A 17600-nucleotide genomic window follows, 5' to 3' on the forward strand; every position below is an offset into this window, starting at 1 on the left:
TATCCCTTTCACAAAAGAGAGAGAGAGAGAGAGAGAGAGAGAGAGAGAGAGAGAGGTTATCACCTGTGGCAACTAACAGTGCGTGCACAATTTGCACTCCCACCACAAACCAACAACAAAGTCCATCACAAAATATTGCTTCTGAGCCTACGGACGTTCACGTGAAAGTGTCATCAGCCCAAACCAAACTGTCTCGCGAACTGAGCTACTGTGGCTAACAGTTACACTTATTTCTGATGTTAAAGATTACAAAAGATCTTTCTTACTGAACAATCAGTGTATACTCACGGAAATAGACATCTGTCTCAGCAGTTTTTGTAAAGGCTGCTTCTCTTCAGCCTTCAAATTATCCATAAGTTTCACAAAGTCAACTCCTGAGGCCTTCAGATCAGTATAAGTTCCCTGAGCAGTAATTGATCCCTGCACACACACACACAAAAAGTAACTTGACATGAACATAAACATGTACAAAATAACATTAACTGGCTATAAACTTCATTTGGAATGATGCGAAAACAACAGCCCAGCCTTTCATCCGAATTTCTCTGGTACAGAGCGACTGGAAATCTTTTATCTGATGTACGCATTTAAAAAATGTTGTGTATGACGGTATGCCTTACATTATTAAGGATGATGATATGGTCCACTTCTTTCAGATGTTGGTGCTGGTGTGTGACTAAGATCACTGTCTTGCCTTTAAGGAAACCAGCAATGCAGTCATCAAACAGATGCTTGCCAACATGTGGATCCACCGCAGACAGAGGGTCGTCAAGGAGATACACATCAGCATCCTTGTATATAGCCCTGAACACGCCAACATAACAATAGAGGAATTACATCCATATCAACTGAACTAATTCTGATGTATAAAGTGAAGCTTTCGCGGCGACTGAAGTTGATGAAAGGCTCTCTGACGAGGCTTGTTGCCCGAGAGTCTTTCATGAACTAATTCTATCCTGACTCCTTCACAGGATATAATTATCTGTATTAACTATGCAGCTGGTAAGCATGTAAAACCAAGGATGTGACTGCTGAATAATTAAGAGTGATGGCAGAACTGTGCTAGTTATGTTGACTTCAGTAAGAAAACTATTTTGCTCTTGAAAATGGACTTTATTGGACATTCAGACTAAGCATCGCTGTACACTCTTGAGTCAACATACCTGGCAAGATTCACACGAGCCCTCTGACCACCACTAAGATCAGGACCTCGCTCTCCCACAATGGTCTTATCAGAATAATCCATCTTTTTGAAATCATGCTTCAGAGCACACACCTTCACCACACGGTTGTAGCGTTCTTGTACAAATCGCTGGCTGAACAGAATGTTCTTACGCACAGACGCTGTAAATATCCATGGTTCCTGTGATGCATATGATATTGTGCCACCAACTTCCATAGTTCCTTCACTAAGCGGCAGTTCTCTCAGGATTGCCTGTAGCAATGAGGTCTGTGAAAAGGAAGCACTAGATCCATTATCAGTTGTTGTTTTTTTCTTTTGACGTAAATATGTCTATATGGAAGGATCATTCGGCAAAAAAGTGTAACGAAAAAGTGACAGGAAAATGTGTGATCCGATAACAATGGTTACCTAGGGAATGTCGTGTTTACTCGGCATTGTTGTTACCTAGGAAACGTCATCTGTTTACTCGGCATTATTGTTACCTAGGAAACGTCATCTGTGAAAGGAAATACCAAAAACTAATGCTGAACTTAAAAGAGAAAATATAAATCACAAGAAGCAATTATTATTAAATACTAGGGCAGAACGCTCCTTTCGGAGCTCCTCGGAGGGGTTGGTCAGGTTTTTAAAAAGCAACGAACCCCTTCGGGGGGGGGGGTTGCATTTTAAAATCTTGAGTAAGACACTACACTCGGCATTGTTGTGTTGTACTCGGCATTGTCGTGTTCCACAACAATGCCGAGTTTGTTTATACTCGGCATTGTTGATGACGTAATTTATTGACGACAACGAGGAATCACAATTTTTTATAATAGATAGATAGATAGATAATATATTAATTATGATCTGTTTACTCGGCATTGTTGTGTTATATTACTGCCGTCAACAATCCGCTTTCATAACAAGATGGATGACATTGAAGATAACATTACATTACATTACATTACATTACATTACATTTCATTACTTTACATTACATTACTTCCATTTATGCAAATTAGGAGGTTAAGACATCAATTGGGTGAATTTGGGATACTGGGACAAGTAATCAATGTTCCAGTAGATGTTAATAATATGGTAACGCTACTACCTAGAGAATTGGACGATGGTTATAGTTTCAACGTCCATATAAAGAGAAACTTGATTCACAAATCTACATATCTGGTAGGAATAAAGAATAAAGGAAATATTTAGAATAAAACCAATATATAAACTTCCTTTCCGTATAGACGTATTTATGTCAAATTCTCCGGAACCGTGGTTCCACTGACAATTTTTTAATTGGACAAGATCTTATTTCCTGCTGAATGAGAGTCATAACAGAAGTGAGGTAGCATTAATCAACCCATTATTAACTGTTTACATTTAAATTTTACCTACCGACACATTTGCACATGGCATTTCATCCGATGAGAAGATATTGTTACGGGGTGCAAAACTGTAACCTGTTACATTTCTGAATGTGATGTACCACAGTTAGGCATGGAAGTAATCTCAGCAAGTCATTTAAAAGAATAAGAAGTTTGATCATTTATTTTATGACAAATAATGTTCTCAAGCAAATATAATCTGTTATATTCAAAATAATAATAACACTGTTTCATAAACACACAATTCCTGACAGGATAAAGTGTTATATCAACTCTGGAATCATGGTAAATGTCATTTGTAAAAGAGAGTTCAAATAAAAGAATTAAAAACATAAATACTGAAATATATGAATGTCATGTTTGAGTATAATTGTATTAGGAATGTTAAAACTATGTATTTGAGGGTAGATTACACTGTCTCTAGAAGTTTATAACGTTTACAAAAATTTGTTTGAAGTTAACTTTGGACCAAATTTAACAACCCAGATTATCAATTTATACCAAAGCTTCAATAAATGTCTACATACAATACAGAGTGTACTGTGCACATCAATGGAAGTTTAGAAGGAAGTCTGTAGAGTTTATCAAGTTGAATGCTTTAAGTTACATGCACTTACTTTGTTCAACAGCTGCCAGAAATGAAATGTTAACTTCACAAGTAAACAAAACATAACTCTTCATGAAACACTGAATACTGTGCTAATCTTGTGTAGTCCAGACAGTTCTCACCTTGCCACAGCCAACAGGCCCAACGACAGCCACCAGCATTCCAGGCTCGATGTCCAACGTCACTTTGTTCAGTGTCTTCTCATGAGTCTGTGCTGTCCACTGAGCAGTTCCATTGGTTATTCTAATTCCTAATGCTTTACTTTCCTTCGTCTCCACATTCTGGCGGACATTGTTGACTCTGTCGTGTTGCGCTACAGATGCTGCTGCCTCCACGTGCCTTTCTTCATACAACATGAACCTCTAAGCACAAAAAACAAATGACACACTGACTATCCTGACCACACACTCCACAGCAAAACTTAAGAGAAATGGAGACAAAGTGACGACTTGTTTCAAAACACTGTAAATGCACAAACCTGCAACCTGCTGATTGATACTAATGCTTCTGCCACCTGCGAAATTCCTTGAGGGAAAAACACAGTCATAGTTTGTCTCAGAAGCTGATAATATGACACCAACACAAAAACCTGCAATTTAAAGAAATAAAAGTAGTTCAGACTATACAGCATCAAATTATAGGACAATTAATGAACAATGCAGCCACACAAGAATCACAGACAGCAAGAAAATGTCAGATAATGATACGTGAACCATTAAACAAATACAGAATGTGACATTCAAAATAACAACATATAAAATAAATTTAAACGATTACTTTCTTGTGATGCTTAATGCAATAGTCAACACTTTATCACAGACATTTTTCATCAACGTTGTTAAAATAAGTGATCAAACATTTACCTTTTCAGCTGTGATTTGGTTTCCAAGCAACACATATGCTAGAATAGTGACGAATATTGAAATTCGTGTAGAGAACATTATGAAAGACATAAGTATGCCTTTAATATACGATGACACTCTTATCGCCCGAATCTCATTCCTGTAACATTACAAGTATTACTACTTACAAAGTGAAGATTGTGAAACTGTGAGTTCTAAGCTACATATCACAGCAAAGTTATTTTACACACACTTTTATAAAACAATTAAGTAAAAAAGAAATAACCCATCAAGTTCTGTGTCATCAGGATTAAATTCCTGGCAAAAGCTCAACCTTTCTCTCTTTTATCAAGTCCAACGATTACCAGACTCCTATTCAATTGGTACCAAGGGGTAAAGCAGCCAGAATGTGAAGGTGACCACTCATTTCTATTAAATCCCAGTTCTTACTTGCGAGAAGCGTTGACAAGCTTGGCGAATGGTATTTCCCACGCATACATCTTGATAACCTCCATCCCTGAGATAATCTCATTCATCAGTCGCACACGCTCGTCTGTTCGAAGTGCAGTTTTCAGGCGATACTCGGATGTTTTCTTTCCAAGGTAGCCTGCAAACAGTTTCTCACAAATATATAATGCGGGCCACATCTAATGTATTATTTGTTACAAATTACGAGGACTGCACAACAGCAATGTGGAGTTGCCATTATTATCATCATTCCCCTTTATAATATTACATCTACCTGATATTACAAATACTAAAAGTATAAAACTTGATGTTACAAAATTGAAGTATCTTTGTGAAATGGTCTGAAGAGTAAGATGATGAATATTGTTGAAGTTATCACCTTGAAGAGGTATGAAGAGAAGCAGAGAGGCAACACCTATCCCAGCGGACAGTCCAACTTCATTCCACATGAAGTAAGTCACCACACATGTCTCGATGGGACCAATCCACAGGTAGTGTAGGAAAATGATCGCCATATCAAATCGGCCCACGTCATTTGACATCATGTTTACCACTTGGCCAGCGGTTGTCTCTCCTAATGCTGTCATGCTCAATCGCAGTGCCTGCAAAATACCAGTCATACACGTGGATGCATAATATGCCACATAATTTTTCTTACATTAGCAACTACGAACACAAAACAGTGTTATAACTCCTAAGTGATCTACAGAAATGACGCAGTCATTATTCCCGTATCCAGTACTGTAGTTGGTTCTAGTTGCATAGCTGTCCTGCTACATGCCATGGAGGTGCTTCATGGGAGAGGACCTCGGCACTAGATGAGGGGGGCGAGTGTTCAGTGTCACACCCTGGCCATGCTTTACCCCCAGGGAAAGACCCCTGATACCCATAGAACAAGAGGCTGGCGGGGCCCCACAGCCGGTCTGGATGCAAAGGCTAGATGAAAAATCTTTGTCGTCGCCACAGATCGAAATGCAGTTGACCAGCGAGTATTCGCACAGTACACTTACTAAGCTACGATGACTCTTACACTCATAACAATCCAAAATGGCTGATATATCAGGCACAGGAAACTGACTTCATCAGCAACGGTGGTATGTGTGCGATTTTCTTCCATGTAACTATTCACCTTGGCGATGTAAGGAGTAACATAACATGAGGAGAGGAGGGAATGGTTCAAATAATTAATTAAGTTAATGTAAAAATATACAGGAAGTAATGCAGAAACAGTGACGTGAACATTATTCAAATAGAGAAAAGAACAGAAACTTTAGGAAATTTTAGTTCACTGAAAACACTACCAACATACAGTTACCTTGCGATAGATGAGAGAGCAGCAGGCGACACGCATTTTCATGCCCATGTGGATAATCGCCATCATGTACGGATGGATCACAAAAACGTTGAGAGCAGAGCAAATCACAACTCCAGCTGCATAAAAATATGCTTCTTCTAAGGTCATGTCAAAATCTGATTTTGATTTTGATACACTGAAGTATCGAACGAGCCGGCCCAGGAGCAATGGTTGAGACACCCTGTAACATCAGATATTCGCCTGTACACCCTATCCGTTCTGACCACAGACACCATAAGCCAAAAATAGTGAACTTCATGGTCCCTAACTGGACCAGAGTCTGAAGTTAACCTTCATCATATAAGAATAGAAAATTTCAACCCCTGCACTACAGGATTACAGGCTGGACATCTTTGGGGATAATACTGTAATACTTTGCCAGCTGTCCAGCATCCACACAGACCAGCCAGTTGCGAGTCACATGTCTGATAAAGGTTAATCATGCCTCATTCGTAACCCAAACAAGAAAAATAATCTAAAGTAACTGGGCCAATAAGCACTGGAAGCAGAAAACTGAATGTAAGAACTCTTATATATGTTTAATTATTCTCTGTTTTGTAAAGTGTGTCAATAAGAATAGTGCACTGCAGTTATCCGGCATTTGTGAATTCACTGCAATGGAAAGACTAAAATCAAATATTTTACTCCTGAGTGTATCTTGATTCTTACTCAATACAATAAGATCTGCTTGCTTGAGAATTGTATTCATCAATTAATTTCTGGTATCTGGATCTGAATTTTATCTAGAGCATTTGTTGACACTGCTCACTGCGACAACTGAGCTGAATTCTGTACTAGAAGTTAACCTTTAAACTTCACAATTTCAACGTTGATTGTGTCACGCAAGTGAAGGCTATCTTAAAAGCCCAGCACTTTTATCAGCCCCTGACGGAGGGCAGCCGGGTCTGATGACGTCTGCGATTTTACAGCTAAAGACTTCATCCTGCAACAAGACCGGGGCTTTCCATATTTATAGTCTCTCAGCGAGACGGTGTGCCAATAGTTTGGGCCCCAGAAATCGGTTCCAACAACGTAGAATACCCATCATAATTTTGCAACACCATAAATGTCTTTGTAGTGAAAATGTTACCTTAATGAAAACTCCATTACAAAAAGAACAAGTCCATAAACCATGATCTTGGCGCCAAAGCACCGAGTAATGACACGCAGTAGGCTTGGCTTCTTGTTCTGTTCTGAGGCATGTTTTACCTCCTCATTCCAAAATCTGAAATGAAATTTTTAAATAATACTCAGATTAATCATCAATGCCATATCAACCACCAAGTTCATTCCAGCTATCCATTTCCTAACCTCCGATACCCTCGCTTTGTTAACTCTACAACACAGATGGGGGAAAATCTGCTACAAATAAGTGATCTAGCCCCAAAGGCAGAGATATTATGGAAAAATATCTTACTTCCTCCTCAATGTAAAAGAAGGAAGTTACCTTTAAGATGGGGGGAAATTTGGCACATGAACATGGCATGCCTGAAACTGTCACTCACATATTTAGAAGCGTTTCATGTTAAATTAACAACACTTCAGCAGAATTTGCAACAGATATTGTGTTTTATGTTATTCCACATGAGTACAGCACAAGATCTGATAATTCCTTTATATTCTATGGAGTATCAGTTAATAATTAACTTGGATAAGAGTACATTAAACAACTCAAAACTAATTTAGATGCTCAGTATCATTGCAGTTGGATTATGTGTTCCATTTAGACGAAGCTACATCCAAGTGATTATGTATGTAACATTCCACATTTCAACAAATATACAAAATCTATATTGTTTACATGACGACATTCATCAATTTCCTGGCATGTAAATGCTAATTTAATTCTAGATCAAATGACCATCACTAAAACAAACCTATACAACCATTTTGGATTGAAATGCAGAATTTCTACCTAACGTACACTGAAAACCAAGAAACAGCGCTGATTCCTTAAAGTTTGAAGTATGATCTATGACCGTTACGCCAGAATTAAAGAAATTATTGTATAAAACACAAAATATTTCAATGACTGAGTAAAATGTTGCAAGCAACCCCTGGTAATTCTACAGTATACTTCCTTAAGCAGCAATTGCCATCTTTGAGAGGGTTTTAAATCGATAAGAAGCTGTAACACTCACTTTTCAAATTTATTTCCAAGGTAATCTGATTTATGTTCTTTTAGAGGCGCACAGATGTCCGATGTTTCCAAGTCACGCTTGTAGCCCTTCCAAAATGTGTCCAGAATCCACCTGTAACAGGCATTCAATTAATAATCAAGTTCCAACTTCATCGATCGACATGTACTCAACCAGCCACAAACTTCAAGCTGATGGATCATTATGAATGTTTCAAGACCCAAGGCAACCTTTGCCCTTATGTGTCAACTTTTGACAAGCCATTTTATGAAAGAGGGCACTCGGCTGAAACATTACAGCAATTTATAAATTTCTCTAACAAATTTGTACCAGAACGTAAGTGCTGAGAAGGTGTTGGCTGAGGCACGTGGGTGTTCGGGTTTCTCGCGCTGCTTTCCACCATCCATGTCTTGGTCTTGTCACCTATACGCTGCGGCCACCACCGTGAGTATCGGCACTCCACCTGGAAAGTACAAGTCTTTTCAAGCACTTATCAGAGCAAATGAAAGGATTCATTGTTCAAATACTGGCAGCTGACAAGCAGTGCTCCTAAGCACACAGAAACTGAGACAAACGTCACAGATAACACAACACGCTTCTTTTCTGACGGCATGCAACAGCGTGATCTTTTACGACATTCTCGCAACATACGAATACAAAAACTGGAGGAGAATAAGAGATTTCGAATAAAGATACGTTAATTCAGAATACACTCAAACTTTAGAATGCATTCTTTCACAGTTCTGGAACTTTAAAAAAGTTTGTTAGATTTGAGGTTTTCACAGCGGTGAGTATGAAGATTTCTGTCTTCTGGGTTGTTGCGCTGTGTAGTCTGGTCGATGTTAACCAACGTTTCGGAGGTCATACTGCCTCCGTCATCAGGGCGATGAGTATGAAGATTTCTGTCTTCTGGGTTGTTGCGCTGTGTAGTCTGGTCGATGTTTACCGACGTTTCAGAGGTCATACTGCCTCAGTCATCAGGGCGATGAAGATTTCTGTCTTCTGGGTTGTTGCGCTGTGTAGTCTGGTCGATGTTTACTGACGTTTCAGAGGTCATACTGCCTCCGTCATCAGGGCGATGAGTATGAAGATTTCTGTCTTCTGGGTTGTTGCGCTGTGTAGTCTGGTCGATGTTAACCAACGTTTCAGAGGTCATACTGCCTCCGTCATCAGGGCGATGAGTATGAAGATTTCTGTCTTCTGGGTTGTTGCGTCGTGTAGTCTGGTCGATGTTTACCGACGTTTCAGAGGTCATACTGCCTCCATCATCAGGGCGATGAGTATGAAGATTTCTGTCTTCTGGGTTGTTGCGCTGTGTAGTCTGGTCGATGTTTACCGACGTTTCGGAGGTCATACTGCCTCCGTCATCAGGGCGATGAAGATTTCTGTCTTCTGGGTTGTTGCGCTGTGTAGTCTGGTCGATGTTTAGCAACGTTTTAGAGGTCATACTGCCTCCGTCATCAGAATATGAAGATTTCTGTCTTCTGGATTGTTGCGCTGTGTAGTCTGGTCGATGTTAACCAACGTTTCGGAGGTCATACTGCCTCCATCATCAGGGCGATGAATAAAAGTTTATTTTTTAAAAATGAAAAGCTTCTAAATTTTTTTCCCATTGTTCCTTATGAACATAGGCACCTTATAAAGAACAGAAGAACATTGGTCATATACAAAGTGGAATCATCAATTGCCTCCGATGATCTTCTGAGTTATGACACCATTTCGACTCGTCGGTGATGACCAATGTTTCGGAGGGACATAATGCCTCCATTTTCAGGGCACAAGTGAGGAGTGTTAGGAAGTTGTTGAAACAGAGTTATGACAAGGGCCAGACCAGGGAAGATTGCTCAATTAGAGCTTTGGGATAAACCGACCGCCAATACAGGGTAAGGCTGGCAGTGTTTGGGGTTTACAAGAAAAATGAAGGTCTGTTTATTCAGAGGGATTACTGAACTCTCGTAATGCGATATTACACGATATTCGTGTGTAAATGTCGCGGGCCCCTACTCCTCATACAAACGCGAGATACGAGAAACTGACAGAATATCTGTGGTCACGTGCACAAGAAATTCCCCAATTTTCCCTGGAAGGCGCGTGTTGACCGATCGGCGTGAAGTATGTGGGTCAAGGATAGTCTTACACAATAAAGATCAATCGGTCGGTTAGCACTGCGGCGGACAGACAGCGAAAGCCTGGAGGCTGTCACGTGCACAGGCAAAACATTCTCAAACAACATTGACCACAACGCCCGGCTGTAACTAACTTTAATTGATCCATTAACCCTTTTAAGCCGAAGCTGGTCTGAATTATATTTAAGAATTCAGTCCGTACCGCGAAGAAAACACTACACTTCACCATTACGAAGATCAACTGGTTAACGCCGTTTAGGGAAATAATCGCTGTTTACAGTGAGAATCACACGAAACTCATAGATACAGTGCGTAGGCGTCTAAATAGCATTTAAGAATTCGGTCCGTACCGCGAAGAAAACACTACACTTCACCATTACAAAGATCAAATGGTTAACGCTGTTTAAGGAAATAATCGACGTTTACAGTGAGAATCACGCGAAACTCATAGATACAGTGCGTTCTGTTAAAAAAAGAGTTTACTCAGCAACTATAAGAAAGAAACACAGTCTACGTCTAGAAAATAAGTCAGTGGTGTACCAAATTAAACCCTAAAGCCGAAGAGAAGAGAGAGAGAGAGAGGAAATTGGTGGGGGAGAAGTGAGAGACACTTCGATATCTGGGGGGGAGAAAGAGCATCTTATAGCTAGAAGGTCCCCAGGCAATGCCCGCTCGTCCTTCTGTTAAGGATAAAGTAAGAGTGAAGGCGTTAGTGTGATGATTGGCATAAAAGACGGAATTTTGAACTTTGTATTAGCGAAAGCTGAGGCTATTAATTTGGAAGTTTAATATATAATTTAGAAGTTCCTACTGAGGGGAGGGGGGTAAATTTTGACGGCGTTAAGGGGTGGTAAATTTTGATTAATTTAAATCGGGAGGGCTGCATGAGAAGCTTGCAGTGGCAACTTGGAACTTGGGAACCATCTCAGCATTTGCTATACAGTGCGTAGGCGTCTAAATAGCATTTAAGAATTCGGTCCGTACCGCGAAGAAAACACCACGCTTCACCATTACAAAGATCGACTGGTTAACGCTGTTTAAGGAAATAATCGCTGTTTACAGTGAGAATCACGCGAAACTCGTGCATATAAAAAGCTCATTAATTATTGTTGAAGCCAATGACACACAGTTATCACTTAGACCTGCGTACAGTCCTATGACCTCGCGGCGGGCAATGTTCTTATCTGCGAAAGGAACTTGCTCTGGTCCACCTCAGACAGTTAGCTACACGCGGCTTATAAAAACTACGCGAAAAGGCAAATTGTCCCTGGCACCACGAAGATGTACGGGGGAGTGGAGGTATACCTCCACGCATTCTTAACCTCAAGGTTATGCTCCTTAAACACATCTCCGGGTTGCAGTTCAACAATACTGGATTCTACGTCACTTGCTAGAACAATGTAACCCCGGACAACACAGTTACGTCGCGAATACAGCTCGGACGAAGTAAGAAATACATTCACCAGTTGCTTCAGCAGCCTTTAGAAATTAGACTGATGAGAATATAAAACGAAAAAGACTAGACCCAACGAGCTACGGATGTCTTCTAATCAACCCAAGATTTCTACTCTGATACAGGACGTAATGTCTCGCACATTTTGTGAATCCTTTGTTTTGGGGGCAAATATCTTACCTCCCTGGGTTGCTCTTACAGAAAGTTAGCGATACACGAGTTTGTCTTTCTTTAATCTGTTGCAAGGGTCTGGATGTCAACGTTAGCTTCTCAATTAGCCTACGGACTTGACAACACTTGCTCGCAATCCGTTTTATGTGAAGAGACCATACAAAACTTCTTATAGCAGAATACAGAAAGCCTACTTCCGCCTGCGTGGCGCGGCAACCCACAATATACTCGCGTTCGATGTGTTGCCTATAGGGAGGGCGTATATTATCTAGCTTCTTTAATAATGTGCTTATAGTTTACTGAACCGCAAACATGAAAATTGTGTGCAGATGACTTGACGTAAATTGTTGTAATAGAATTTCTTCCACGGTAGATGTAATAGGTCTAAAGTTGCTAGGTTTCTTGTAATTTCCTGTAACAATAGTGGCACCATGTCTCGTTAACAATGTGTATGACGTGAAGGTGATGTTCAAATCTAGATAGGAAAGGCTTTACACTGTTCAGATGCAACGTAATTAGAACATGATTCTTGTAACAATGATTAATACCTTTCAGCATGGGCTACTGCATATCAAATTAACAAACGCTCAAAAATCTTCATGTCATGGATTTTAATAAACTTCTGTATATCGATATTTAGATGTCAATGTGTGATTAGTCTCTATAAACATTTTACCATCGTGTCCTTTAGCCTCCAGATGTTAATCAAAAACAAAAATCCTTGCGCCATCTATCTAATTACACTGACGAATTAAAACAAACATTGTCAGCTGACAATCTGCTAAAATAAACAAAAGACAAATGACGTTACAAGTGAAGAATGCTTTTCACATTTTATAGCAGAAACACTGGAATGTAATCAAGGGCGCACACCTGTTGCTGAACTTGGCTGCGTCTGTGACGAAGACCTGCATTAACCCTTTAAACAAAGGATGAAATGAATCGAACAACAACAACAGACGGTTTCACAAAGTCGATCACTGCGCCATTATTGCAGATTCTGCACACCATCAGGTTGCATTCCTCTGCAAGTTATGGCTCATCCAAATACCATCCAAAGAGTCAATCCTATCCCCAAACAAAACTTGTCTCTTGTCTCCATTACAAAGTACCTCCAAGTAACTTTTAATCATGCAGTCCGTACCGAAAAGAAAACACAACTCTTCACCATTACAAAGATCGACTGGTTAACGCTGTTTAAGGAAATAATCGCTGTTTATAATGAGACACGCGCTACGTACATAATATTCACACATTCAGTCCGTACCGCGAAGAAAACACTACACTTCACCATTACGAAGATCGACTGGTTAACGCTGTTTAAGGAAATAATCGCTGTTTATTATGAGACACGCGCTACGTACATAATATTCACACATTCAGTCCGTACCGCGAAGAAAACACTACACTTCACCATTACGAAGATCGACTGGTTAACGCTGTTTAAGGAAACAATCGCTGTTTATTATGAGAATCGTACGAAAATGTGGAACAGCTGAAAACGTAATCAAACAATGAGGAGTATTAAAAGTCCAATGGAACACACTCCCGAACAAATGCCGTACGTAATGCGATAACGATCAACACCCAATACCCCATTGACATGAGGGCGTTCTCCTTTGTCTGGGTGTTGACAATTGCGTGTTTGATATCCGTACGTACACAAAACACAACAGATTCACTTCGACACTGAACAGACTTATCTTTCGGATTGTCAAGGTCTATTATTGCACCTGATTGCAAGGACCGGCGTGGAAATAGCATGACAAAATATGAAAAACAGCTGAACGGAAGTACTTAATACTATGTGCATTTCATGACTGCCTGAGTGACTACTTACCTTGCGAAAATGGAAATATTTCGTACGGATGTCATGTCCAATGAATTAAACTACATTAAGTAATTCATAAGTTGATATAATTGCGTCATATTGTGAATTAAAATTTAATTATTCGTGTTTTTTTCCCGTCTAATCACAATTGTATATAAATAAAATTTACACATAAGATATTAAAATATCATTTATCATGTACCAAATATGTAAATGATATTTTAATATCTTATGTATAAATTTTATTTATATACAATTGTGATTAGACGGGAAAAAAACACGAATAATTACATTAAGTAAATATATTTATTTTGTACAGTCTATACACAAACGTTTGAAGTTTATTGGTGTTGTAAAAATTATATAATATTAAAACATTTTGTTGTGTAAAATATTATATTAGCGCTCACGTTTAAAGTTTGCGCTAATATAATATTTTACACAACAAAATGTTTTAATATTATATAATTTTTACAACACCAATAAACTTCAAACGTTTGTGTATAGACTGTACAAAATAAATATATTTAATCAAACACAAACATGACGCATATAAGATACATTAAGTAAGTTGTACTGAATATATTTCCAAGTATAAAACAGATAATTCAAAGTAAACGAAAGAAAGCTACCCCGAAGACGGAGAGAAACGATCAATAGTACAAATGGACATCCTTTGTGCACGGCAGGAAGTAAGCCAGAATTTTAACAAGGCTGTTCAGACGTCACAACACAAATGGAGCGTTCGAAAACATCTAATCGTTTAGAAAAAGCACGTGTACCCCAAAACGAATAAGTTGTGATTTCTCTGTGTGGTACATCTGAAGACATTTAAAGCAACATACAGATCAAAAAGTACAGCCTCTCCTTAATAACAACGGAAAACCAGGCTGATATGATAACCTGTAAAATACTTCAGAAATTCTTAGCGCCCAACACAAAGGACCATTTTTTCAAAGCATGGGATATGCAGGTACTTCGAGATAAATCTTGTTCCTAAACGCCGATTCCATTCATTCTAAGGCACAGAGAAAATGCAATGCTTCCTGAAATCGTCCGAGCGCCTGATAACATTTGCTTTCGTTCCAAGTTTAATATTAGACTGGCCCCATAAAACCAGGCACGTACGCTCCACATCTCCGTGATACGCGAAAGCAAAATTCATTTTAAATTTTGCAATCTGCGGGGCGTTACAGCGACGGAAAACCGCCAAGTATCTTAGATAACATTACAAACATCACGAAACAGCTGAGTCGCTTAAGGACAGAACATCCGGTAGGTTATTAGCATACCGGCGACCTTGGACCACCAGATCTGCTGGCTTTTATTTTAAGCGTCTGTTTGTCCCGCGATCACCTGAGCGAGCTCTATGAAGCAACAAACAAAAATCGGTGGTAACAGTTTAACAACGACTCTTTGTACAAGTCTGATAAGACTTTGCTGAATGGTTGTAGGGGAAGATATTACAGTGCGGGGGGGGGGGGGGTTGGAGCCCCAGGGTCCAGAAACCTTTGCCTTCACGCAATCCGGATGTTACTGTTTCAAGCCAAAGCCCGACTAAAATTTCATTGAAAAATTCAGTTCGTACCGCAAAGAAAACACAAGTTAATCTTAAAATGGCTGGACGCTTTAAGAGCGATGTCCATTGTGCATAAACACCTCCTGGTACACCGTAACAGATGACATATGTCGAAAATCCCCAGAGATGGGGGGCGGGCTCAAAAATCTGACAAAATGGACCGACAGCGGTTCATTCCGAAAACATAAGGCTGCTGCTATGGTCTAAGGCTAATCTATTCATACGTCCGGTACGGAAGAATTTGTCGGTGGTTTGACTACGCCGTCACTCGGGAATGCGAAAGACACGATACAGATGGCCCGGACGGAAAATTTTGTCTTGCCAGACGTCATGGATAATTTTCTCGTGAGATAGGCTAATGAGTATTCAAATCGAGTCACTTCCAAAAATACCCCCTAAGATAATACACTAAATTCGAAGGGAACTTACCAATCTACTGTTTTGAAGCAGTAATTACTCATTTATTTAAACGTTGCATCAAAGTTTGGTCCAGTCGAATGTTCGTAGTTTCAACTCTTTCTTCTTAAGAAATTGATAACAATAAACTACACACACACTCTTGAGAAATACCGTAGGGCATGTCAACTGTTAGCCAGATGCAAGAGAGACCCCTTAACAGCGTTATCACGGCAATCCGATGATTTATCTGCCGAATCTGTCCACAGCTTCACACAATCCAAGATCCATCTCATGATAACGCACCACACTGGGGTCTTTTCTGTCAGGATCTCATATTTACCAATTATTTTGGGGCGTTCACAAATTATGTTCCAAAAATACGCGTCACATGCGACAATTCGAGAACAGAAGCGAAGATTTTTAAGATTTTTTTTATATTAAGTCGTTTTACTAAAATCATGAAAAATAACATGCATTTCTGAGAGAGGGTGTGGACGGGTGGGGGATCCCCACGCTACCTTCGATATCGTGTTGACTCATGTGACATCATTCTCATCGTTAGTTACGACTTTTACGGAAGCAAAGGGGGCACACTTTTATACACGTCATTAAACGGAACACAATGAAATTAGCTTTGTCGAAATTCCACAAAGACATTCCTTAATAGCTGCTCGTGTGGAAACAGTATCTGTGGTGTTGTTACGCAACTCGCAGCCTTCCTCGGCTATTAATCACAGACAGTTGAAGATCGCATGTGTTTATTGTTCAGGGCTGACTCGGCATTCTTCCGTAAGACAAAATACTATTGTCCCATCACGCCACATTATTTTCCGCCTAGCTGTTCGGTGACGTAACAGCGATAAAATATTGTGGAATCAAATGGTACTCCATCGTCTTCGTGTAAATTCTTTGCATGCAGAGACATTTTTTCTCTCAAATAACTGCACAAAGAGCCACGGTGGTCTAGCGGTTAGAACGCTGGCCTTGTAATCCTGGGGGGTCTCGGGTTCGATTCCCGGCGGTGCCCGAATTTATAACTTGTGTTGGGCAAGGCCGTGGTCTAGGCAACACGGAGTTTTCCTCCGTGGCATCCCAACAATTACTCCATTCACACACAGAAGAAGGCAATGGCAAACCACTTCTGGATCATCTGCCAAGAACGTATATGAACAGGTCCCAGTCCGAGAAGAGAAAAGGATGGAAGGATCCTGTTCATATGGACATTTGTTTGTATGCACATTTTATATGATCACGAGGCTCGCATAAGGATTTGGGACGAGAGAGAAGTGCCCTAGTTGAAGGCATTCTGTCAGCATTCTCATGTGGATACTGGAGAAAACCATGACAAACACAAGACATCCTGAGATTCGAGCAGGGTATTTATTTAGTGTTCTGTATGACGACAGGTCCATATGAACAGGATCCTTCCATCCTTTTCTCTTCTCGGACTGGGACCTGTTCATATACGTTCTTGGCAGATGATCCAGAAGTGGTTTGCCATTGCCTTCTTCTGTGTGTGAATGGAGTAATTGTTGGGATGCCACGGAGGAAAACTCCGTGTTGCCTAGACCACGGCCTTGCCCAACACAAGTTATAAATTCGGGCACCGCCGGGAATCGAACCCGAGACCCCAGGATTACAAGGCCAGCGTTCTAACCGCTAGACCACCGTGGGTACGCAGAGAAAACACGCTCAAGTGTTACCTTATCTGTCCGTTTTCATTATTAGGTAGAAATAATTTAAACCTTAATAACAAATTAAAAGATAGGCGTAAGCTACTTTGTTCCGTAAGGGCCCTTAACCTAACAATAGATAGGCTACACTAGATAAGGGCCTGGAATTAACCACAACTCACTTTACGAGTGTTACTTAAACAATGGCAGAATCGAGTTCAGTGCTTACAAGGGAATGGTCCGGTTGGTCATGTCGAAACCTCACCTGAAATTTCTCTCATCTACAGAGCCCATCTAGTAATGATTGTACACAAAATTTCAGCTGCTGATACGCTGTGCAAAGGTTTGAAAAAAATTGCTCAAAATTGGACTGCATATTTAAAATTCGCGCCACTGGCAATAAACA

The 17600-nt window shown here is 40.0% G+C and overlaps 1 protein-coding gene across 2 annotated transcripts in view; it reads right to left on the bottom strand.

The window, feature by feature from the left end:
- Positions 1-17600, bottom strand: part of LOC110827248 (putative multidrug resistance-associated protein lethal(2)03659) — a 30929-nt gene that overhangs the window by 10331 nt on the left and 2998 nt on the right. For both annotated transcript variants that reach the window (XM_022058728.2, XM_022058729.2), the window contains exons 2-13: positions 8293-8425; positions 7966-8076; positions 6915-7049; positions 5786-6005; positions 4850-5072; positions 4453-4609; positions 4024-4162; positions 3639-3749; positions 3283-3522; positions 1164-1450; positions 621-804; positions 289-420 (exon numbers count right to left, since the gene is read on the bottom strand). In XM_022058728.2, the coding sequence (XP_021914420.2) occupies positions 289-420; positions 621-804; positions 1164-1450; positions 3283-3522; positions 3639-3749; positions 4024-4162; positions 4453-4609; positions 4850-5072; positions 5786-6005; positions 6915-7049; positions 7966-8076; positions 8293-8369 (2016 nt within the window). In that variant the 5' untranslated portion in view covers positions 8370-8425. The remainder of the gene's footprint in view (positions 1-288; positions 421-620; positions 805-1163; positions 1451-3282; positions 3523-3638; positions 3750-4023; positions 4163-4452; positions 4610-4849; positions 5073-5785; positions 6006-6914; positions 7050-7965; positions 8077-8292; positions 8426-17600) is intronic.

The sequence above is a fragment of the Zootermopsis nevadensis genome, unplaced genomic scaffold (genome assembly GCF_977971745.1).
Source record: "Zootermopsis nevadensis isolate Lab colony 2312 unplaced genomic scaffold, Znev_1.0 Znev_ptg000010l, whole genome shotgun sequence".
Lineage (NCBI taxonomy): Eukaryota > Metazoa > Arthropoda > Insecta > Blattodea > Termopsidae > Zootermopsis > Zootermopsis nevadensis.